The sequence below is a fragment of the Leucoraja erinacea genome, chromosome 12 (assembly GCF_028641065.1).
Source record: "Leucoraja erinacea ecotype New England chromosome 12, Leri_hhj_1, whole genome shotgun sequence".
In the NCBI taxonomy this organism is placed as follows: domain Eukaryota; kingdom Metazoa; phylum Chordata; class Chondrichthyes; order Rajiformes; family Rajidae; genus Leucoraja; species Leucoraja erinaceus.
Window position 1 is genome coordinate 4,614,500 of NC_073388.1, and position 25,524 is coordinate 4,640,023.

The window sequence follows — 25,524 nt, forward strand, 5'->3', positions numbered from 1 at the left end:
ACCTCCAGATTCAGGGAGTTTCTTCCTAGCTGCTATCAGGCAACTGAACCATCCTATCCCCAACTAGAGTGGACCTGACCTACCATCCACTTCATTGGAGACCCTCGGACTATCTAAAATCAGACTTTACTGGACTTAATCCTGCACGAATTATTCCCTTTATCCTGTATCTAAACACTGTAGATGGCTTGATTGTAATCACAGAGAGTCTTTCCCGTTGACTGGATAGCATGCAACAAAACATTTATATCACAATAAACTAAACTTATTCAAATTACACTCTTTATTCAGACTCCTCAAAACTGCAACGGGCTTTTATGGCCAGCTGCAGCTTGGACTTTGAAAAAGGCACCAAACATGGTGACTCTTTACCAATTTACTGAATTGTCCGCAAGTGAAGAATTTCACTGTAGCCTCGGTACATGATAATAAGGAACCACGATACCAAGAAAAATACAGCATTGACGGGAGAACATGGATAGGTGAAGTTTCGGGTCGGGACCCCTCTTCAGCTATCCACGTTCTGCAGAGATGCTGCCCGACACGCCGAGTTTAGACTTCATAGATACAGTGCGGAAACAGGCCCTTCGGCCCAGCGAGTCCGCACCAAACAGCGATCACACCGCACACCACCACTTATGTCTCTTCTTTGCAAACCAACATCTGCAATTCCTTGCATCTCCAATACAAGTAAGCTCATTAGTGAAATGCAAAAGTAGGCAAGACTGAGGCAGTGTAGATGCTTACCTTGAATTGTATACTGGTATACAGCAATCCCAGGGCCACATATTTCCCTTACTATTTATTACCACTGTGATAATCGACTGCACGATGAGGAATGTGACACTCTATTCTATATCTTTAGCACTATATTGGAATGCCAATTAATTTCTCTCAAAAATCCATCCTGGGCGGAACTTACAATACAATACAATTTATTTGTCACTTGAACCTCATTGAGGCTCAAGTGAAATGTTGTTTCTGCAGTCATACATACAAGAAAAAAAAGACCCCAGACGCAACACAATTTACACAGACATCCATCACAGCGCATCTCCACCTCGCTGTGATGGAAAGCAAAAAAAACGTATCTCTCCCCTGCACTTCCCTCTCCCCCCCCGATGTCAGAGTCAAAGTCAGAGCCCCCGGCGGGCGATAACAATTGTCCCGCGGCCATTAACACCGCGCCGGGTGATGCTAGGCCGCGCTCCGGGTCTTGTTGTTGGAGCCCCGGGCGGGCGCTGGCAAAGTCCCGCAACCGTTGAAGCCACGCCGGGCGATGATGACGGAACTTGAACAAAACCTAGCCCGACTGAATGCTGCAATTCTGAGTGAATGATTGCCAGCTTTTGAAAGGTCAAACAGATGCTGATTTAGACTGTTTCATTTGCAAATGATAAAGAATGTTCTTGCTGTCCCAATATGTATCCCTGTGCCTACACCAAGAAAATTATTAACTGGTCAATTATCAATATTATCTCTGGACTTTAGAGATGCAGCGTGGAAACAGGCCCTTCGGCCCACCGAGTCCTTGCCGACCAGCGATCACCCCCGATCACTAGTACTGTCCTACACACACACAGTAGGGACAATTTACAATTTTTACCGAAGCTAATTTAATCTACAAACCTTTGTGTCTTTGGAGTGTAGGAGGAAACTGGAACACACGTAGAAAACCCACGTGGGTCACAGGGAGAAGGGACAAACCCCGTGCACAGACAGCACCCGTGGTCAGAATCGAACCCCGTTATCTGGCGCTGTAATGCAGAAAGTCTACCACCGCACCACTGTATCTATAGGTTCCCATAGTGGCTGTGGCTTGGTTCAAACAGTGTCCACACTGAAAGTAACTGATTGACTGCAGTGACTGACGGAATGTGGCAGGCATGCAAAGCACAGTGTACATGTAAGCTGCACTCCTGAATGGCTGGAATTGGCCGGAGAAGCCAAAATGTCATCCAAAAGTTTGGACCAGGTTCAGAAAAGATAAGCCCCGCAATCACGTTCGTGTCTAGTGAACTCGGTTGACAATAATCATCTTGTGTCAACATTTAAACAGGCAGCGAAATGAAACAATACCAAGGATCATTAAAGTACTAACAAAGTTAGAGAACTCCGACTACTGGGACTTCAGCACTAGATACTTTGCACAATGCTGGCACCATGCTGCCCTCCCCAGGAAGCAACACTCTCACACAGTAATTACCAAGGATCCTATAGCAGAGCATAGTCTGCTATAGGATCTTTGGTAATTACTTTCTCACGCAACGGCTGGTGGGTGTGTGGAACGAGCCGCCAGAGGAGGAAGTTGAGGCAGGAACTGTTGCAACGTTTAAGAAACATTTGGATAGGGCAAGTTTGGAGGGATGTGGACCAAACACGGGCAGGTGGGACTGGTGTAGCTGGGACATGTCGGCCGGTGTGGGCAAGATGGGCCGAAGAAAGGGCCTGTTTCCACACTGTATATCACTCTATGACTCTCTTGCGTTGAAGAATGTTTATCAATGTTTTAACCACAGGGTTTTAGACTACACAATGATTAAATAGCCGAACTGCTCAACATTTATAGATGTAAACGATGCAATTCTTTTTTTGATGAGGTTGGAATTAGGGTTTTTTCCCAGTCACAAGATAACAATTTCAAAGAAAACGAGTCTTATTTCATACGCAGGATGACACAGTGGCGCAGCTGGCAGTGTTTACAGTGCCAGGGACCTGGGCTCCATCCTGGATGTGGGTACTGTCTGTTTGTTTGTTCGTTCTCCATGGGTTTTCTCCCACATCCCAACTATGTGCAGATGTGTAGGTCTGTTGGCCTCTGTAAATTGCACCGTGTGTGTAGGGTGTGGATGAGAAAGTGGAACTAGTGTGAATATCAACGATGATCGATGGTCGGAGTTAGCTCGATGGGCTGAGTTTCCATGCTGTATCTCTAAACTAAACTAAACTAAATAGCCGATTGTTTCTTTTTTTTGATGGATCACAACAGCAGTCAGATAATTTTTGTTTTTGTACACTATTTTAGCTCATTATCTTCATAAGACCATTAACTGGATCCTGACCTCAGGTGCTGTCTGTGTGGAGTTTGCATGTTCTCTCTGTGACCGCGTGGGTTTCCTCCCGCATCCCAAAGACGTGCGGGTTTGACGGTTAATCAGCGTCTGTAAATTACCCCGAGTGTGTAGGGAGTGGATGAGAAAGTGGGGTAACATAGAACCAGTGTGAACGGGTGATCGATGTTCAATGTGGACTCTGTGGGCCAAAGGGTCCATTTCCATCCTGGAACTATCTATCTATCTATAAAACTCTGTGCCTGACGACTGGCTGCCTTTCTGCCTTTTGATTCGTGCCCAATACTCGCAGATGTCCAATCGGAATGGCCGATGCTCGCAGATGTCCAATCGGAATGGATCCTTTTACTTTCTTCCTTTGATTCACTGCCAGGCCGAATCCAGACGCTCAATCTCCCAGGTCTTTTCCATTTCGCTGGGGATTTCGCTTTTCTTTCTAAGTATTCGCTCCTCATTACATTTCGTCGCCTTTCATAAGTACACGTTTTTAATCAAATCCTTCTCCCCCCCCCCCACTCACTCATTTTGTCGCCTCCTGCTGGCGGCCAGCGACCATAACAGCTGCTGGCGCCCGCATTTCAACCTCAAGAGACGCCATTTAATTCGGCCTTTCAAGAACGGCTTCAGTTCGAGGACCACGTCTCCCGTGGGGGCTGCAGGTAGGGAACGGCTAAGGGTAGGGAATGGCTGCGTTGGGGGAACAGGCCATTGGTCTAGTATATATTAAAATTAAAACTTGATTAATGAAGTTTCCTGTATCCACTACCACTCTCAAACACAAACAATGGCTCTGGTTACTGGCCAAGCGCAGGAAGATGGGGTTAATATGGATGTGTGCTCAATGGTTAGTGTGGACATGATGGGCCGAATGGAGTGCTTCCTTGCTATATGACACCATGACTTGCACTTATTAAGCATTCTTCACAATGTCCGAATATCTCAAATCACCTTGCAGTGTACTGAAATGTAGAAAAGCTTGTGCAAAAAGTAAACTCACACAAACAGCAAGGTGACATTAAGAACATTTGCTTTGGCAGTGTTGACTGAGGAATGAAAGCAAGATAATTTTCTCAAAGGGAGGGTTGGAATGAGGCGAGTTGGTGTGTGGCAGTTGCTAGTTGTCCCATTAACACAATCCTCGAATGAACAGAGCAACAAATCAACCTGGTACCTCACTGTAATTTTAGAGCTATCCTACTGTCCGATTCACCACAACCCCATTGTGGACATTGGTCGATGGAACTGATGCCTCACAATGCTGAGAACTACTGAGGAGGTAGAACTCCGGAGTTGTCCTAGGAAGTTCGGCATGTTGTCAACAACTCTCACCAACTTCTATAGATGCGCTGTAGCAAATTCGCAAACCATCGGGCCTCAATTTCTGGAGAGCTTTCACCGATTATAATGCCGATAAACCACTACCATTTATTATAGTCCAATTTCATCATATCACTTTTTCCAGATATAGGTTTGAGATACACAACCACTGCACAGGTCAAAACTGTTTACATGGTGGTAGACACGAAGAGGGTTCTCCTAAACTTTTACAGGTGCACGGTAGAGAGCATGCTGACTGGTTGGATCGTGGCCTGGTTCGGCAACTTGAACGTCCAGGAGCCAAAGACTACAAAAAGTTGTGACCACTGCCCAGTCCATCACCGGCTTTGACCTCCCCACCGTCGAAGGGATCTATCGTAGTCGCGTCCTCAAAAATCCAGCCAACATCATCAAGGACCCACACCATCCTGGCCACACGCTCATTCCACCATTGCCATCAGGAAGAAGGTACAGGAGCCTGAAGACTGTAATGTCCAGGTTCAGGAACAGCTTCTTCCCTACAGCCATCAGGCTATTAAACACAACAATGAATAAACTCTGAGCTCTGAACTGCAAAAGACTATATTATTATTGCACTATATTTGTTATTTATTGAACTTTTTCTTTTTTTTTCTCTTCCCCCGTTATGTACTATGTTTACATATTCACATATTCTGTTGTGCTGCAGCAAGTAAGAATTTCATTGTCCCATCCGGGACATATGACAATAAAACACTCTTGACTCGACACCATGAGCTGCAGACGCTGGTTCACATCTGAGCAGAGATTACTTTATATCCAAGCTAGATTACTCCAGCACATTGTGTCTGCTTGCAAACCATATATATTCTTCACAAACTAATTTATACCTACGAGCCAGGTTCCAAATCATGATAAGAGCATAAAGGGGCCTGTCCCACTGTACGAGCTAATTCAAGAGTTCTCCTGAGTTTTCCCCTGATTCGAACTCGGAGAATTACGGTAATGGCCGCTCGTAGGTACTCGGGGCTCTCGTGGACATTTTTCAACGTTGAGAAATCTTCACGGGTCTTCACGAGCTTACTGCGTTTCCCGAGTACCTGCCGTTAGCGTTACGAGCCGCTAAGAGACGTCCCGAGCTCCGACGTACCCGCTACGTACATTCTACGTGCTTACAAGTTCGATTTTTTTTTTTTAAACTCGGGAGAGCTCTTGAATTACCTCGTACAGTGGGACAGGGCCATAAGGTGAAGATGAAAAGATTTAATAGGAATCTGAGGGGTAACTTTGTCACACAAAGGGTGGTGGGTGTATGGAACAAGCTGCCAGAAGAGCAGAAGAGGTAGTTGAGGTAGGGACTATCCCAACATTTAAGAAACAAATAGACAGGTACATGGATAGGACAGGTTTAGAGGGATATGGGCCAAACGCAGGCAGGTGGGGCTGGTGTAGATGGGACATGTTGGCCGGTGTGGGCAAGTTGGGCCAGAGGGCCTGTTTCCACACTCTATATATACACATATTGAAGTCATAATCCTTTTACTCTTATTCTATTTCAGGTGAAATTCCCCTTCCTCTTACCTCATTCATTTATCAGGGAGCGGGGTGGGTGTGGAAGAGGGGGAGAGCAGGAAAAACAGCAAACTCAGTGGATGTGTTACAGGTCAGAACTGTATTTGGTTTTCACCTGTCTGTGGTTCCACATTCTTCAAATGTAAAAGAGGAAGGAAGAGGATTTGGACTTGTCAGGAAGAACACAAAAGGCAATAACAGGTGGAAATAACCGGAGCAGGAAATTTGGACTTCCATGCTGCCTTTCATGGAATAACCAATCTCTAATGCATTCCAAAGGTTTTAATCTCAGTTCTACAGCAGGAAATGTTACTAGTGCAGGAAAGTACCATAAACACGGGTGGCACGGTGGCGCAGTGGTAGAGTTGCTGCCCCACAGCACCAGAGACCTGGATTCCATCCTCACTACGGGTGCTGTCTGTACGGTGTTTATACGTTCTCCCCGTGACCTGCGTGGGTTTTCCCCGGGAGATCCAGTTACCTCCCACACTACAAAGACGTGCAAGTTGGTAGGTTAACTGGCTTGGTATAAATGTAAATTGTCCCGAGTGCATGTCGTGTGGTGTTAATGTGCGGGGATCGCTGGTCGGCGCACTCGGTGGGCCGTAGGGCCTGTTTCCGCGCTGTCTCGGTACGCGGAGAATGCTGTGAGAATTTTATAATGTCCGGGCTCATGGGTTCACAGTCATAAGAGCGAACCTCAAATGGCGCCTTGCCTCTCAGATCAAGTAGAGGGAGACCAGAATGAAATGCAACCAAAACTGGAGGGAAAACAGCCACAGTTAGAAATAAGCGAGTTAGAAATAGTAACCTTGGATTCCATACAAAGCAATGCAGACCCTCATGGTTAACTCCAGCATTACACTCGTTGCCACTTCAAGTAGATCAAGAATAATAAGTAGGTCAGGAGGTTGTTTAACTGAGATTGATTCGTAGAGATAGAAAACACAACTGTGGTGCCTGAAGAAAATGTGGGTTGTACTTAAAACTGACATCTGGGATATTGTCCCAAACGCTGGAACAACAAGCCCTGTACATTCTGAAGTTCAGATGTAGAGTCCATCCGCTTGAGTAATGAACTCTGTCAGGGACTCCAAAATGGGAAAGAGGGGATAAGAAAAGGTAGGTGCAGAATACATTTACCCTAATTCAATGGAAGTGAAGTTTAAGTTTTCACTGTGTACGATAGGTAAGAAAAATGGTTCATGTTTAAGAGACTGGGCAACTCCTTAAAGTGGGAGGGGGCAGGGAAAAGTAGTAGCAACAATTGGTGGGTCTTATCCGTTGCTCCAGCGTTACATGCTAGTGTGGTGGTTGCATGTTTAAGTGAGAGCAAGACCGTTGTGGAATCCGTTCAACCTACCGGGCACGTCATTGAGATGCCCGAGTAGCTCATTCTCAACTGCAAAATCCACCCATGAAGACTGTTAACGCCCTCCCTAAACATTATTCCCTTATTATCATGAATCTATACACTGTCAATGGATCATGTATTGTCTATCTGCTGACTGGTTAGCACGAAACAAAACGCTTTTCACTGTACCTCGGTACACGTGACAATAAACTAAACGGAACGGTGATCCTCTTCTGGTTTGGTTTCCACAAGGCAATTTTGCAGGAGCACTTCAACTCCCCCTCCCATTCCCAATCTGACCTTTCTGTCCTGGGCCTCCTCCATGGCCAGAGTGAGTCCCACCGGAAATTGGAGGAGCAGCACCTCATATTTCCCTTGGGTAGATTACACCCCAGCGGTATGAACGTTGACTTCTCTAATTTCCGATAGCCCTTGCTTTCCCTCTCTCTCCATCCCCTTCCCCTTCCCCGTTCTCCCACTAGCCTTACTGTCTCCGCCTACATTCTATCGTTGTCCTGCCCCCTCCCCTGACATCAGTCTGAAGAAAGGTCCTGACCCGAAACGTCACCCAGTCCCTTTCTCTAGAGATGCTGCCTCACCCGCAGAGTTACTCCAGCATTTTGTGTCAACCTTCCAGAAGGCAATTGTTCTCTGAGCTGACCTTCGCACTTAAGGTGGCAATGTAAATGGCAGAGTACCCAAGCTCCTAAGCTATGAATGAGGAGCAAGATTCAGACCTGTTGCTGCTGCGGCTGTCTGCAAGGGTCCTCGAGGTTTGAGGTCAACCTTCCTTGCCCCCACTCCAGAATAAACCACATTCACTCAACTTCCGTCATGAACCTGCGGTAAATGGACAAGGCTTGTGAATGTGCAGACTCAGAGGCTTTGTTAACTTATTCACTCTTTATGTTTCCCTACCATTAACTGGCTCACCTGAAATCACTAACTTCATCCTTCCATCTTTCGTTGCAACATTTGTAAATTCTCCATTTCTTAGACTTTGGTCTCCCACATACCTCCAGAATCATGACCAGTTCTTCCCAGCTGGTATCAGGCAACTGGTCCTCTCATCAGCTAGAGTGTGGTCCTAACCCATCACTTACAGGAGACCGTGGAACTAACTTTAATTGGACTTCATTGATACAGTGCCCTCCATAATGTTTGGGACAAAGACCCATCATTTATATATTTACCTCTGTACTCCACAATTTGAGATTTGTAATAGAAATAAATTCACATGTGGTAAAAGTGCACATTGTCAGATTTAATTAAAGGCCATTTTTATACATTTTGGTTTCACCATATGGAAATTACAGCTGTGTTAATACATAGCCCCCCCCCCCCCCCCCCATTTCAGGGCACCATAATGTTTGGGACACATGGCTTCACAAGCATTTTTAATTGCTCAGGTGTGTTTAATTGCCCTAATTGTTTAATTGCCTCCTCAGCACCTTGTCTTTCCTCCAGCCTTTCCATCACTATTGTAAACTTTTACTGCTGTTTACCAACATGAGGACCAAAATTATGCCAATGAAAGTCAAAGAAGCCATTATGAGACTGAGAAACAAGAATCTAACAGAGACATCAGCCAAACCTTAGGCTTACCAAAATCAACTGTTTGGAACATCATTAAGAAGAAAGAGAGCACTGGTGAGCTTACTAATCGCAAAGGGACTGGCAGGCCATGGCAGACGCCCACAGCTGATGACAGAAGAATTCTCTCTATAATAAAGAAAAATCCCCAAACACCTGTCCGACAGATCAGAAACACTCTTCAGGAGTCAGGTGTGGATTTGTCAACGACCACTGTCCACAGAAGACTTCATGAACAGAAATACAGAGGCTACACTGCAAGATGCAAACCACTGGTTAGCCGCAAAAATCGGATGGCCAGGTTACAGTTTGCCAAGAAGTACTTAAAAGTGCAACCACAGTTCTGGAAAAAAGGTCTTGTGGACAGATGAGACAAAGATTAACTTATATCAGAGTGATGGCAAGAACAAAGTATGGAGGAGAGAAGGAACTGCCCAAGATCCAAAGCACACCACCTCATCTGTGAAACATGGTGGTGGGGGTGTTATGGCCTGGGCATGTATGGCTGCTGAAGGTACTGCCTCACTTATCTTCATTGATGATGCAACTGTTGATGGTAGTAGCATAATGAATTCTGAAGTGTATAGACACATCCTATCTGCTCAAGTTCAAACAAATGCCTCAAAACTCATTGGACGGGCAGTTCATTCTACAGCAAGGCAATGATCCCAAACATACTGCTAAAGCAACAAATGAGTTTTTCAAAGCTAAAAAAGGGTCAATTCTTGAGTGGCCAAGTCAATCACACGATCTGAACCCAATTGAGCATGCCTTTTATATGCTGAAGAGAAAACTGAAGGGGACTAGCCCCCAAAACAAGCATAAGCTAAAGATGGCTGTAATACAGGCCTGGCAGAGCATCACCAGAGAAGACACCCAGCAACTGGTGATGTCCATGAATCGCAGACTTCAAGCAGTCATTGCATGCAAAGGATATGCAACAAAATACTAAACATGACTACTTTCATTTACATGACATTGCTGTGTTTTAAACAATATGTAGGTATGTTACAAAACCTACCTGAATCGCCATTGGGAATCTGCCCAAAGCCATGTCCGCGATTTTGGCGGTGTTTGGAGGGGGCGGGTTTAAAACGCGATTTTTACTAGGCTGTTCTAATCGCAGATGTTCAGCCTAGTAAATCATTAACGAAAAATCGCTGCAAGACCCGGTCGCAAAAGGTATTATTAGTTTTATAGGCCTCGAATAATAGTTATAATAATTTTAAAATCACTCTCTCACTTCGCAACCTCTCGCAGCCCCAGGGTTTTATAAAGCAAACAATTAAAGGTATGTACCTTATTTTTACATTAAATGGGGCGTGTATATAACCCTGTTTATAAAGTTTTCTATAGCGAGTAGTTCATTTTGGGCTTTTTATATCCCGCAGTATTTTTCTCGGCATTTGAGGGCACTAATCCAGCACGATGTGAACGTTCTAAACCAGCGCGTTCACAGGAACCCACTAGAAAGCCGATTTAAATGGGCATTTATTTACAGCAATTGAACACTAAATTCCTTCCATTTGGCCTATAAATTAATGTAAATTAGATATAAAAATCATGTTATATTGTGAATTATTTGTGAATAATCTTTGGACACTTAGGCTATTTAAGAAATGGATAGATGTTTATATCTAGTAATTGAATTTTGATTAAACATGATTTTCTTTTTTAGTATTTACTATTTGTTTTAGCGTTTAACTTTATAATCTCTACCTTTTTTTCTAAAATTGAAAAATTGAGGAAAAACAACGTGTACAGAGTTGCTTATTGGTTGCAGTCTGAGGAGTATGATGATGCTACTGATTATGATATGCCAATGTACCAGCTAGCTGCTGATCTTCTCCATAAAGACTTGGTCTTTTGCTAGAAATTGTAATTTATTTACCTATCCATAACTGACTTACAGCATATTATACAATAATATTAAAGTTCTGATCTTGAGAATATCACATTTTTGAATTTTCAAGGCAGTCTGGTTGTTTATTACCATTTCTGTCACATCGGTCAATTTTGTAATTAGCTACAATTAGGTAATTAGCTAATTATATGCTTTAATTTCATGTCATCCAAGTAAGATTGTTTTATATTTTTTCAGAATGCTTCAATCTATGATAGGTGAAAATTTCATTCAGTTCTCTTAATTCTTAAGAAAGTTACGGGCTTTTGACTATCCAAGATCACAGCTTTTTTGTAATGTCCATTGAAAATCAATAGGGAACAAGATGCTAATTTCCGAGTATGAAAATGGCCATAACTTTTTTAATACTTGAGATATGAAAGTGAATTTGGTGTCAAATTAAACTTGTTGTTATGCTTTATCTGATGGGATAAATTGCAGACTTGATTTTTAAAATCTCAAAATTTTGTAACATTGCTACAATATGGTGCCCTGAAATGGGGGGACTATAAACACTGCTGTAATTTCTACATGGTGAAACCAAAATGTATAAAAATTGCCTTTATTAAAATCTGACAACGTGCACTTTAAGCACATGTGATTTTTTTTCTATTACAAATCTTAAATTGTGGAGTACAGAGGCAAATAAATAAATGATGGGTCTTTGTCCCAAACATTACGGAGAGGCACTGTACATCCTGCACTAAACGTTATATCTGCGCATTGTGGACAGCTTGATTGTATTCATGAATTGTCTCTTGTTTGACTAGACAGCACGCCAACAAAAACTTTTCACTGTACATCAGTACTTGTGAGAATAATAATCGAAAGTAACTGTCTACGAATGTTTGAAAGATTAGACAGTAACTGTACATCATTAGTCAGGGTATCGAGTACGGAAGATGGCATGTTATGCCATAGTTGTACAAGACTTTAGTGAGGGCGCATTTGAAGTACTATGCTCAGTTTTGGTCACCCTGCTCTCGGGAAGATGTTGTTAAGAAGGAAAGAGTGCAGAGGAGATTTACAAGGATGCTGCCAGGACTTGAATGGCTGAGCTATAGGGATGAGCTGGGGCTTTATTCGTCGTAGTGCTGGAAGATGAGGGGTGATCATACAGAGGTGTACAAGACCATGAGGGGAATGTCTTTTACTCAGAAAGGGGAAATAGAGGATACAAGTTTAATATGAGAGGGGAAAGATTTAATAGGAGCCTAAGGAGTAACGTTTTCACTCAGAGGGTGGTAGGTAAATGGAATGAACTACCCGAGGAGGTAGTTGAAGAAAGTACAAGAACAACATATAGAGGTACATGGATAGGAAAGATTTGGAGGGATATGGGCCGAAGGGCCTGTTTCAATGCCGCATGACTATGACTATAAATTCCACCCTTATTTCCCCACAGGAATGCAAGATGCATCATGTTTGAACTACGTGATTTATTCACTTTAGTTAAAGCCAGCTTTCTAATATCAGACATGAGACAGGAAAAAACTGAAAAAAGAGTAAGAGATAGATTTTGAAATTCGGCAAGGCCCCACCGCCGCCGGGAGGCCCCACCGTCGCCGCTAGGCCCCACCGCCACCGGGAGGCCCCACCGTCACCGGGAGGCCCCACCGCGAGGCCCCACCGCCGCCGGGAGGCCCCACCGCCGCCGCGAGGCCCCACCGCCGCCGCGAGGCCCCACCGTCGCCGCGAGGCCCCACCGCCGCCGCGAGGCCCCACCGCCGCCGGGAGGCCCCACCGTCGCCGCTAGGCCCCACCGCCACCGGGAGGCCCCACCGTCACCGGGAGGCCCCACCGTCGCCGCGAGGCCCCACCGCCGCCGGGAGGCCCCACCGCCGCCGCGAGGCCCCACCGCCGCCGCGAGGCCCCACCGTCGCCGCGAGGCCCCACCGCCGCCGCGAGGCCCCACCGTCGCCGCAAGGCCCCACCGTGCCGCGAGGCCCCACCGCCGCGGTCTTGATAGAATTTGATATAATTTATTTGCCACACAACCAGGGTCGGTGGTATTTGGGTTGTCTGCAGCGGTACAATAATAAAGAACATACAACCACAATAAAAATGTAACACAAACATCCACCACGGCATTCATCACTGTGGTGGAAGGCACAAAATTTGGCCAGTCCTCCTCCATTTCCCCCCCGTGGACAGGACCAGTCCAGAGTCAGTCCAGGATCGGCTCTTCCTCACCGGAGACCGCGGTTTTAAGTTGTTGTAGGCCGCAGGCCGGCGGTCGAGATTTAAAGTCTTCGCTGCAGCCAGAAGCACCGTAGACTGCAGGGCCGGCGGTCGAAGCTCCCCTCCAGGGGTGATGTTAAGTTCATGCCGGGCCCAGGGTAGAAGTTATCCGCGGGCCGGCAGTGGTGGCTTCTTCTTCCCCCGGGTCCCCCACGACGCCGCACCAGCTGGAGCTCTGCAGACCGCGACTTCAGGCTGCCGGCTGCCCTGGGCCAGCGAAACGGAGCGCTCCCCTCCAGCGAGGGCTCACTCGCTCCACGCCGAGAGTCCACGCTGCGCCCGCCGCTGAAGCCCCTGGCGCGTCTCCGGGAAAGGCCGCGCCCATCCTTGATGTTAGGCCAAGGGGGAGGCTACCTGGAAAAAGTCGCCTCCCCATGGAGGTGACCGAAGCGGTTTCTCCCTTACCCCCCCACACCACCCCCCACACAAAACACACCGAGAAACATCAAACACATACTTTAAAACATACCAAAAAAAAAAAAACTAACGCGCTGCTGACTTGGCTGCTGCCAGAGCAGCGCCCCCTTTGATGCCTCCTGGATCGCCGCATAGAACCCCGGCCGGTGCCTCGCGAGTAGAAGCCCGGGTCGGACGAAGCAGCTAACGGCGCCCGCGGCTGGGCACCACGGAGGCCGTGAAGTGGGGCGTCAATAGCAGTGAAGCCTCGCGACGATGGATCCGCGGAGAAATGTCATGCCTGTAATATGGCACCAAACCAGGGCGCAGTACTTGGCGGCTGAGAACACCAGGGCCACTGTGGACATGCGCAGTGTCTTCGTCGTGGCTCCCCATGTGGTGCCAGCTAGACGGCGTATCAGTGTGGCACGGGCACTTGTCTTTGCCTTGGCACCTTCCAGGTGTTGTTTGAATGACAACGTTCTGTCGAGCTTCACACCGAGGTACGTGGGGACGGGCTTGGACCGTAACCGGGCGCTATCCACCATGACGTTCATCTCGCGGGTGGCTTCACTGTTGTTGAGGTGGAACATTGAAGATTGTTGATGTTGTCTTACCCATGCTGAGCTTGAGGCGCCAGTTCCTCAGGTATGAAGACAGGATGTTCATGTCTTCTGAGGCCCTCTGTGGCTAAGGGGCTCAGGGGGTATGGAGTGAAGGCCAGGACGGCTTTACTGAGTAGGATGGATCATATTGAATGGCGGTGCAGGCTCTAAGGGCCGAATGGCCTACTCCTGCACCTAATTTCTATGTTTCTATGTTTCTTTGACTGGGTTGCAGGCAGGTCATGGATGTAGATGTTGAACAGCATTGGTGCCAGCACTGAGCCCTGAGGGACGCCATTCTTAAGTTTCCTCACCCTGCTGCATTGCCGAGTTAACTCTAGTGTTAAGACTCCAGTGTCAGAGCAGTACAGTTCCTCCTGACCCCAGTATGTCTCATACTGCCACCTTCTACAATACAAGATCAAAATTCTGATAATTACTGCGGACTGAGCGGCTAAACTATGGGAACGGACAATTCCTGGCAGCAAGATTTGCTCCTCTGTAGGTGCCTCTGGTCCACAACTCTCAAAACTATTGATACATTTCCATTATCCAATTTGTGAAATTGGTTAATGAAAATGAACAACTGATTCAACATCAACTGAAACAGAGGAGACATGTTCAACCACTCAAGGCACGGTGGCGCAGCGGTAGAGTTGCTGCCTTACTGCGCCAGAGACCTGGGTTCAATCCTGACCACGGGTGCTGTCTGTACGGAGTCTGTACCGACCGCTTGGGCTACCTCATGGTGCACCAGTTTCCACCCACATTCCAAAGGTATGTAGTTTAATTGGCTTCTGTAAATTCCCCCTCGTGTGTAGGATGTCAAACTGGGATAACATAGTGTATGTGATAGTTGGGCTGAAGGGCCCCATTCCTTCTCTCTAGTGATGCGGCCTGTCCCGCTGAGTTATTCCAGCATTTTGTGTCTATATAATGTATTTACATTTGGATAATTGACTAGCAGCCAATATCTAACTGAGCTTTGGCTGGGCTGGAATATTGAAAGTAATGCAATAGCGTCCAAAATCCTTTGTCTTGACCTTTGCAGTCAATTCATTCTGTGATTGTAATGAGCACGGGGGGGTGGAAGATTGCAACCTTCACGTGGTCCACCCTGTTTTGACTAATGCAATCAACCAATGCAATTGACTGTGTGCACAGTCAAATAAGATCAAATAGAACAAGTTGTCCTACAACTTTAGGCTGTGCACGCCATACGCAAGAAGAAGAATGAGCATGAAACAATGTGGAGTAAACTGTACTTGGAGAAAACAGTGGAAAGTATTGGTTTTATGTTTTTCCTCATAACTCTCCTCCTTGCTTTCACCCGACATGCTTTAACTGTATTCCCTTCCTCTATCTGAAGTTTGCGGAGTGACTCTGCATCCAAACGTGGCACATTATAGACCATAGTGTGAACGTTGAGTAGGAAAATATTGCATTCAATGCCACGGCTGATAGATAAGCTGACTTGCTCAGCAGTGTTTCTACAGGGGCAGCAAGGTGGTGCAGTGGTAGAGTTGCTGCCTTGTAGTGCCAGAAACCCATGTTCGATCCTGACTACGGGTGCTGTCTGTACAGAGTTTGTACGTTCACCCGCACCCTGTGTTTTCACCGGGATCTCCGGTATCCACCCACACTCCAAAGACGTACAGGTTTGTAGGCTAATTGGCTTGGTATAATTGTAAATTATCCCTTATGTGTGTAGGATTGTGTTGATGTGCAGGGATCGTTGGTTGGTACGGACTCAGTGGGTCGAAGGGCCTGTTTCTGAGCAGCATCTTTGATCTAAACTAAACATGGAAAGCAGCACTTGAAAACGATTGCTATTTATAATGTGTGTGTGTGTGTGTGTGTGTGTGTGTGTGTGTGTGTGTGTGTGTGTGTGTGTGTGTGTGTGTGTGTGTGTGTGTGTGTGTGTGTGTGTGTGTGTGTGTGTGTGTGTGTGTGTGTGTGTGTGTGTGTGTGTGTGTGTGTGTGTGTGTGTGTGTGTGTGTGTGTGTGTGTGTGTGTGTGTGTGTGTGTGTGTTCCTTCCTGGAACTTCATTAGTGATTTTTTATTTCACTCTTATCCTAAACGTGGAGCCAGCATTAAATCCTAAATCTTCACAACCACAATCAGGAGAAACACAAGGAGAAGATAGATGAATGAGCATATGAAAAGTCTTGATAACGTGTGTAATTACAAGATCAATTGGTGTTGTAAAATTAATATTTTCCTCACATTTTCCTGCTTTTTAAAGTCTGTGACAGATCTCTCTCCTAAAATGTCTGATGGATGTATGAATGTTAAGATTGAACCGGCTTATTAGTGACAACGTTTAGAGCAGTACAGTGGCGCATCTGCTGTAGCTGCTGCTTCCCAACACCAGGGACCCAGGTTAGATCCAAACCTCGGGTGCTGTTTGTGTGGAGTTTGTACGTGGAATTCTCTGCCACAGAATGCAGTGGAGGCCAATTCACTGGATGCTTTCAAGAAAGAGTTAGATTTAGCTGTCAGGGTAAAGGGAATCAAGGGATATGGGGAAAAAGCCGGAACGAGGCACTATTTTGGACGATCAGCCATGATCATATTGAATGGCAGTGCTGGCTCGAAGGGCCAAGTGGCCTACTCCTGCCCCTATTTTCTATGTTCTATTTCTAAAAGTCTGAGAAGGTGAATATTTACGGCAACACCCGCATGTTATGGGCCTGCCGTTATACATTTCACATTGATACATGGTCAATTGAAATGTTTTACAGAAGAATTTTTAAGCAATATTGAAAACAGCTTGTATATTCATACAACTCTCAGCACAATGGCACAGAGAGTAGGCTTGTAGTCTCACAGTGCCACCGACCCAGGTTCGATCCCGACCTCGGGTGCTGTCGGTGTGGAGTTTTCACGTTCTCCCTGTGACTGCTTGGGTTCTCCAGTTTCCTCCCATAAGCCAAAGACATGTGCGTTTGTAAGTTAATTGGCCTCTGCAAATTGCCTCAAGTGTGTAGGGACTGGATGAGATAGTGGGATAACAGAACTAATGTGAATGGATTATCAAAGGTCGGTGTGAAGTCGGTTGGCCGATGGGCCTGTTTCCATGCTGTACCTCGGAACTAAACAAACAAACTCTGCAGGTAAAATTTAACATTAATTATCCGTTGCAAGTTTAATACCTACAAACAAAGGTTTGAAAGTACGAATGAAGTCACAATACATAGAAACCATGTTTGTTGCGAAAAGGCAAAAAGGATTTACTGCTATGTCAACAAGAACAAGCAAACAAAGTTTATAATGGTACCTCAACAAGGTCATTTCTTTTATTGCACAGCTTATGATAATTACTGGGGCATTTGACGTCTTGTGATTGCTATGCTCCAAACCTCAACTAAGAATCAACCTGAAACTTTCTTGGTTTCTTGGTCCTTTTAAAATATTCCAAATGGAATTTAAACTGGAGGTGGTGAAGGGAGGACTTAAGCAAGAAAGGGTTTTTGGGAAGAAAGAGCTACCTTAAATTTAGTTGCATCTGGTTGGGTAATTATAGTAGGGTGAAGACTATTCCATGCTTTAACAGTGCGGGGGAAGAACGAATTGCTGTACAAATCTGTCTTGGTAGCTGGAATCTCAAATTGGATCGAATACCCTCGTCTGCTCCCAATTGGTTTTGGTTTGGTGTAGGTCTTGTAATCTGTCGAGCTGACCATTTAACATTTTGTAAAAACAGGTCAAACGGTGAGCTTCACGTCTGTCTTGGACAGGGTTCCACCCCAGAGAATTCAGAAGTTTGGTGACACTCGCTTCTCTCTCATGGGTGTTAGTAACAAATGGAGCTGCCTGTCTTTGGACAGGTTCGATGGAAGAAATGTTTTTATTTGTGCATGGGTCCAATGCTGCAACTGCGTAGTCCAAATGAGGTCTAACGAGGGTGAAGTATAGCTTCTCCTTGACAGAAGTTGAACAATGGTGAAAGTTGCGCCTCAGAAAGTTTAGGACACCTGTTGCTTTCACCGTTGCATGATGTGTCTGACCATTCCAACTTTAATTCTGTTTCTTGACACATGAATATCTCAACCAAAATATTTCCCTTTATTTCCCTCTTTAAGTAAGCGTTGGTGTGACAATTTACTGGAAAATGCAAACAGAATGACACCATGTAAAATACACTTGGACAGGTACATGGATAGGAGAGGTTTAGATGGACATGGGCCAATTCTTGGAGTATCTTGGTCAGCGTGGAAGAGTTGAGCCAAAGACCCTGTGTTAGTGCAGTAAGGACTATGATCTGCAACCTGAAGAATTGTAAATGTTCTTCAGACTGAATAAGGTGATCCCTTTGAATTGCACGGTGAGAATTAATCATCTTCATGTAGTTCCTCCTCAGGTAGCATTCCATGCCTGTGACATGGAGACATGAACCATGAAGACAAGATGGCACAGCGGTAGACTTGCTGCCTCACAGCGTCAGAGACCCAGGTTTAATCCTGACTACAGGTTCTGTTTGTACGTTCTCCCTGTCACCTGCGTGGGTTTTCTCCAGGTGCTCCGGTTTACTTCCACACTCCAAAGACGTACAGGTTTGTAGGTTTTGGTAAAATTGTAAATTGTCCCTCGTGTACGGGGTGATCGCTGGTCGGCGCGGACTTGGTGGACCGAAAGGCCTGTTTCTACGCTGTATCTCTAAAGTCTAAAGTAAACAGTTCGTAACCCGATGTCGGAAATGTGGCTGCCTGGTAACATGTTTAAATAAAATATAGGCCAGCTAAGGACAATATAGGCCAGCTGAGGACAACAGAGGCCAGCTGAGGACAATATAGGCCAGCTGAGGACAATATAGGCCAGCTGAGGACAACAGAGGCCAGCTGAGGACAACAGAGGCCAGCTGAGAACAACAGAGGCCAGCTGAGAACAAGAGAGGCCAGCTGAGGACAACAGAGGCCAGCTGAGAACAACAGAGGCCAGCTGAGGACAACAGAGGCCAGCTGAGGACAACAGAGGCCAGCTGAGGACAACAGAGGCCAGCTGAGGACAACAGAGGCCAGCTGAGGACAACAACAGAGGCCAGCTGAGGACAACAGAGGCCAGCTGAGGACAACAGAGGCCAGCTGCGAACAACAGAGGCCAGCTGAGGACAACAGAGGCCAGCTGAGGACAACAGAGGCCAGCTGAGGACAACAGGGGCCAGCTGAGGACAACACCACAAACGGAGTTATCACATGAAAGGCCTAGATAGAGTGAATGTGGAGAAGATGTTTTCACTAGTGGGAGACTCCAGGAGCAGAGGTCATAGCCTCAGAATAAAAACAACGTTCCTTAAGGAAGGAGATGAGGAGGAATTTCTTTAGTCAGAGGGTGGTGAACCCATGGAATTCATTGCCACAGACGGCTGTGAGGACAACAGGCCAAGTGAATGGATATTTTTTGATGAAGGCAGAGAGCTAGACAACAGGTTCTTGATTAGTACGGGTGATCACAGGAGGACAATTATGGGGCCAGCTGAGGAAGAGGACCAGAGGCTGAGAATGGGGTTGAGGAGGGCCAGAGGACACAGATCAGCCATGATTAGAGGCCAGCTGGGACACAGGGCCAGCTGAGACTTGATGGGGCCCAACAACAGAGGCCAGCTGGGACCCAGCTAATTCTGCTCCTGAAAGGCCTAGATAGCTGAATGTGGAGAAGATGTTTTCACTTGGGATGACATGAGCAGGTCAAAAATGCAACAGCCTTAAGGAAAGATGAGGAGGAATTTTCTATAGAACGCCACAACATCCACAGAAGGCTGTGGAGGCCAAGTGAATCCAGAGTAAAGGTGATTAGCATTCTTTATGGGGCAGGAGAATGGGGTTATGCAGGAAAAACAAGGCAGGGAGCAAGACATGGGCAAATGGCCTATGCATTCGATCGCAACATGGCAGAAAATGCAACAGCCGGCAAATCTATGACCACAACTCCAGATGGGAGTAAATGACTTGCAGCGGATGCATGGCAGTGAGCAAACATGCAGCATTCGGCACCCAAAGGGGGCGACGCCTGCATGGCCGTGTCGTGCCTTTTTTTCTGGTCGCCGCTGGATTTTTAACATGTTGAAAATTTTCGGCGACCTGCTTGCGACTATGGCGGGTGTCGAAAAAAATCGCGTAAGTGGGACAGGACCTTTACACATAGGAATTCATGGTAAACCAATTGTGGAGACTAAAGAACATTCAACATTGATATCACTCTGCTCCACCTGAATCCTACCATTGCAATGAATAAAAGCAAGACTATTTACCAGGTTCCTAGTGTGCGCATGTTCAGTAAAACACCCATCTTGTTTGGAATGCAGTGCAGTTATGCTTGGACCTTGTTATAAGACTTTAACAAAACATCCCAAAATTAGTCAAAATGTCTTTATTAATATATTCAATTGATTCAATAAAAGCAACTCCCTGTGAATCAAGCAAGGACAAGCAAATCCTTGGCTGGAAATTTATATTCTAGATTAATTGATCTACAATTAATCCATGATGCTGTTCAGAGCACAACACTCAGAATGAACTGCTACATTTGGCAGAATAATTTGAAATGAAGCTGAGATAGGCGTCAAATGCTGGAGTAACTCAGCGGGACAGGCAGCATCTGTGGAGAGAAGGAATGGGTGACGTTTCGGGTCGACACCTTTCTTCGGACGCAAAAAGTCACCCATTCCTTCTCTCTGGAGATGCTGCCTGTCCCACTGAATTACTCCAGCATCCGGTGTTTATCTTCGGTGCACACTAGCATCTGCAGTTTTGCCACATTTTGAAATGAAGCTATATGGTCAACCAAAGCAGTGATTTTTCAGTGCAGGACGGAACTGCAGATGCTGGTTTAAATCAAAGGTAGACACAAAATGCTGGAGTAACTCAGCGGGGCAGGCAGCATCTCTGGAGAGAAGGAATGGGTGACGTTTCGGGTTGAGTCTGTCTTCAGTCTGAAGAAGGGTCTCGACCTGAAACGTCACCCATTTCTTCTCTCCAGAGCTGCTGCCTGTCCCGCTGAGTTACTCCGGCAGTTTGTGTCTACCACAGGTACCATCGTGATATAGGAACAGCCTTGCAAGCCATCATAGGCACAAAGGATTTCCTCTTTAAGTAGATTGTGCCAACTTTTTGACCAGTCCGTTAATCTTTTTGACCAGTCCGTTTCCACAGCATGAAGCTCCTTTTCACTGGCTAATTGCAGCGAATGCATATCAGGATTCCCAAGTGACTTAACTGCCTGCATGAAATTCTAATAAAAAATTGCGTTTTGACTGCCAAGACACGAAATGCGAGAGCAACTCAGCTGGTCAGGCAGCATCTCTGGAGAAAAGGAATAGCTGACATTTCAGATCGGAACCCGTCTTGAGTCTGAAGAAGGCTTCAAACCACAAACGTCACCTATTCCTTTTTTCCAGAGGTTGCCTGGCCCGCTGAGTTGCTCCAGTATTTTGTGTCTATCTGCGGTACAGACAATAGACAATTGGTGCAGGAGGAGGCCATTCGGCCCTTTGAGCCAGCACCTCCATTCAATGTGATCATGGCTAATCATCCACAATCAGTACCCCATTCCTGCCCTCTCCCCATATCGCTTGACTCCACAATCTTTAAGAGCCCAATCGAGCTCTCTCTTGAAAGTATCCAGAGAAACGGCCTCCCAAATTCCACAGACTCACAACTCTGTGTGAAAGAGTTTTTCCTCGTCTCCGTTCTAAATGGCTTGCCCCTTATTCTTAAACTGTGGCCCCTGGTTCTGGACTCCCCCAACATTGGGAACATGTTTCCTGCCTCTAGCGTGTCCAAACCCTTAATAATCTTTTATGTTTCAATAAGATCCCCATCTCATCCTTCTAAACTCCAGAGTGTACATGCCCAGCCGCTCCATTCTCTCAGCATATGACAGTCCCGCCATCCCGGGAATTAACCTTGTAAACCTACGCTGCACTCCCTCAATAGCAAGAATGTCCTTCCTCAAATTAGGGGACCAAAACTGCACACAATACTCAGGTGTGGACTACTCCAGGTGTGGAGTACTCCAGGTGCTAAAGCAGCATCTGCAGTATATTTGCTGTCACCTCACTCCTCACCAGCTTTATCCTCAGCAACGTAACTTTAAAAATAAAACATAACTACCTCCCAGTCACCAACCTCTCTACTATCATCAGTTTCACAGAACTCAAATTAATAAGAACATCCCTGTATGTTATATTTTCTCAACACTAATCCTTTTCCAAAGTGCTTAAAATGAAGTGATCATTAATGATTTTTATGCTAAAAAGTAACTTGGAAACGTACTTTGTTTCTAAACCCAGCTGCAATAGTACGTCATCAAAGTTCATGTGGAGAAGGCATGAGAGGGCAAAATAGATCAGCAATGATTGAATAGCGGCAGAGACTTGATGAACCAAATAGCCTAATTCTGAACCCATGCCTTAATGTTTTATGATCTTACAACTGTACATAAATCTTTTCACGCGCCATATCCTTGACGTCCAGTTTGTATGTAGTTTTGGATTTATGTCAATTGTAAATGAGTATTGTACTCCAAGATGTACAAACATATTAATTTGGCGGTGTTGGCTACTCAAAGTGCCGGCTCTGCCAGTCAGTAAGATCATAGTTGATCGGACTACGGAATGGAGTGTCCAAAACACTAGCATCAGTCAGTCATCACACCCCAGAATGATTGGTTCCACAAAGAATCAGCCGGGAACTGTTGAACATTGACACTGATTTGACCATAACCTTAGTTCTGCATTCCTGCTGTTATCTTTCACTCGCGTATCATCAAGGATCTCCCTACCCCTTTAAAAACATACAAAGGCACAACTTTCCATCACCATTTGACGAACAGTGCTCCAAAAACTTGCGTCAAAGGTTGTTGTTTTCATTTGATGATCATGGGTGAATCTTATCGTTGGAGATCTTGGTTCTAGATTCTCCCATGAGGATATATTCTCGCTCTGTCCACTTTACCAAGGCCACATAGGATCTTGTTTCAATAATGCAAATAGACCTCACTTACCTAAACCCCACTGGGTACAAGCCTACCCCATTTTAGCTTTCATCATAAGGCAACATTGGCAATACTAGTTAGGAATCTAGTCAATCTTCACTGAACCACCACCAGTGCCATTACAACCTTCTCAACACAAAACAAAACGGTATTCCAGTATGGTCTCACCAATGTTCTACACCAATGAAGCATCAAGTTTCATTTTTGTGCATTCCCCTCGCGAGAAACGACAACACGGTTAACTTTCCTAATTATTTGCTGTATTTGTACAATAATCTTTTGGAAATAACCCAGATTCCTCTACATTCCAGAGGCCGGCAATGTCTCACAATTGAGACAATGCTTTTCCATTTTCCCTCTCAAAATAAATGTTTCACATTCCATTCCACTTGCCAACCCTTTGACCAGTCACAAGAGATGGATGGACCCACCCCGATAGATGAAAATACAAAAACTATTTAGCACCATCGTTGCCCACAAAATAAACATGCATTTAGAAGTGTTATTGTCATAAGAAGATTGGACATTTAGACAATGAAACTCAAAGTGTCCCAAGTTTTTTGACATGATGTACTGGTGCCTCCATTTTATGGAAATAATAAATACCTCAAATGTCAAACTTTTAAAAGTACATTTTAGTCACATATTACTGGAGTAGGGGATTTGTAATGGAGGATTTGCCTATTATTCAGCATCTGTCTGATGTGAATCAGAACCGATGAAGGCAAATGCTATCAGATTTGGAATGGCTTATATGATAATCTAAATCGACTAATCAAATACACAAGTAGAAAGGAGATATTTGCAGAGTCGGTGAATTTACAGCATGTTATAATTGTTACGCAGTTAGTAAACTAAATGTTGTGTTGTACATTTAAAAGCAGATTTATTTAAATAAACAAAATGCAGTGCTGGAGTAACTCAGAGTGTCAGGAAGCAGGGGATGGATAGGCAACGATTCGTCAGAACCTTGCTTCAGACCATTCCTCAAGACTGAAGAAGAGCTCCACCCAAAAAATATCACCTATCCATTCCCTCCACAGATGCTGCTCAAACCACTGAGTTACTCCAGCTTTTTTTGCTTTGCTCAAGATTCCAGCATCTGCAGTAACAAAAAAATGGTGTGTCCGCGTGTCTAAAGCTATATATCTACCTGGTCAGTTTAATGGTCTTCCTGAAATCATTAGAGATGGGAGCTTTGTAGCCACCCTTTCGTAACAAGGAATCTATGGTTTGAATGTGGTCCCAACCTGCAATAAAGTACAAAGATAGCATAGAGTAAACCAGGCTAAATTGCTAACACCTTAAATGCATGTTTTAAAATTTTAAACAGGCTAAGGAGCATCAGGCCACAGGTTGCAACCCAATCACATTCTTAAAATAAGTATATTGAGTACAATAGTTTGGTTAAATGCAGAAAAGCAGCTACTAAGGAATATTATTTTTAAACTTGGGAAAGGGGGAAATCTGTGTTAGAGTGTACATAAAGTGCAACATTGACCTTGCTCCTTCGCAACCTCCGGCAGGTATGTGGCCGTGCGTTTTGATCCTTTTTCATTGATGAATTCTATTCTAATGCCATGTACACCCACCTGGAAGAAATCGGCAGCTTTATTAGAATATGAGGAAGGTAAAAATTAAACCGAGGCTTTAGTACTTAATCTCCCCCCAATGGTACTGTTTATTTTTTATCTCGAGTGACTATATAGCTTCTTCGCTCATTAAAATGCCAACCAAAGAGCAATCAGTATACCAACGATAGAGACTCAGGAATTAAATAAAGGCAAGGCCAATCCTGATAGAGAAAATACAATAACAATTTGAAGAAATATCCTAAAGAGTGAGAGAAAAAGCAGGGAATTGGAAATGGGGCAGAAGGCATAGTAACAGAGCCCTGGAATAATCTAATACGAGGAACATTTTTACTACAAACATGAACTGAAACGCAAAAGGGCCTGTCCCACTTACGCGACCTTTACAGGCGACTGCCGGCACCCGTCATAGGTCGGCAAAATGTTCAACATGTTGAAAATTCAGCGGTGATCAGAAAGCCGCTACGACTCTTTAGAGACCACTCACGACCATAGGCGACCTCTCACGATTATGGTCGTGAGAGGTCACTCGCGACGTCGCCAGGGGTCGCCTGTATGGGTCGTGAGAGGTCTCCAAAGAGTCGTAGCGTCTCTTTCTGGTCGCCGCTGAATTTTCAACACGTTGAACGTTTCGGCGACCTATGACAGGTGCCGGCAGCCGCCTGCAAAGGTCGCGTAAGTGGGACAGGCCCTTTAGGTGATAGAATGGAGATGGAGATGGAAATGGAAATGGAAAGAGCAACAATCTTCACTTAGCAACTAAATAGCAACACCCATTATCATCTGCTTACGATTAATGAAAATTTAAGGATAATTCATTTGCCACCTATAAGCAGTTAAAGATTACAGAAACTACAATGTAGGCTTCCCAGTGCTGGATACCATTGGGGAGAGCTCATCAACAAA

At 45.2% G+C, this 25,524-nt stretch overlaps 1 protein-coding gene across 1 annotated transcript in view; it reads right to left on the reverse strand.

Moving 5' to 3' along the window:
- The window catches only part of LOC129702015 (nuclear protein AMMECR1-like), a 108,845-nt gene that overhangs the window by 3,002 nt on the left and 80,319 nt on the right, over positions 1–25,524 (reverse strand). The window contains 2 exon segments of the mRNA XM_055643502.1: positions 24,180–24,276; positions 24,528–24,618. Coding sequence (XP_055499477.1) covers positions 24,180–24,276; positions 24,528–24,618 — 188 coding nt within the window.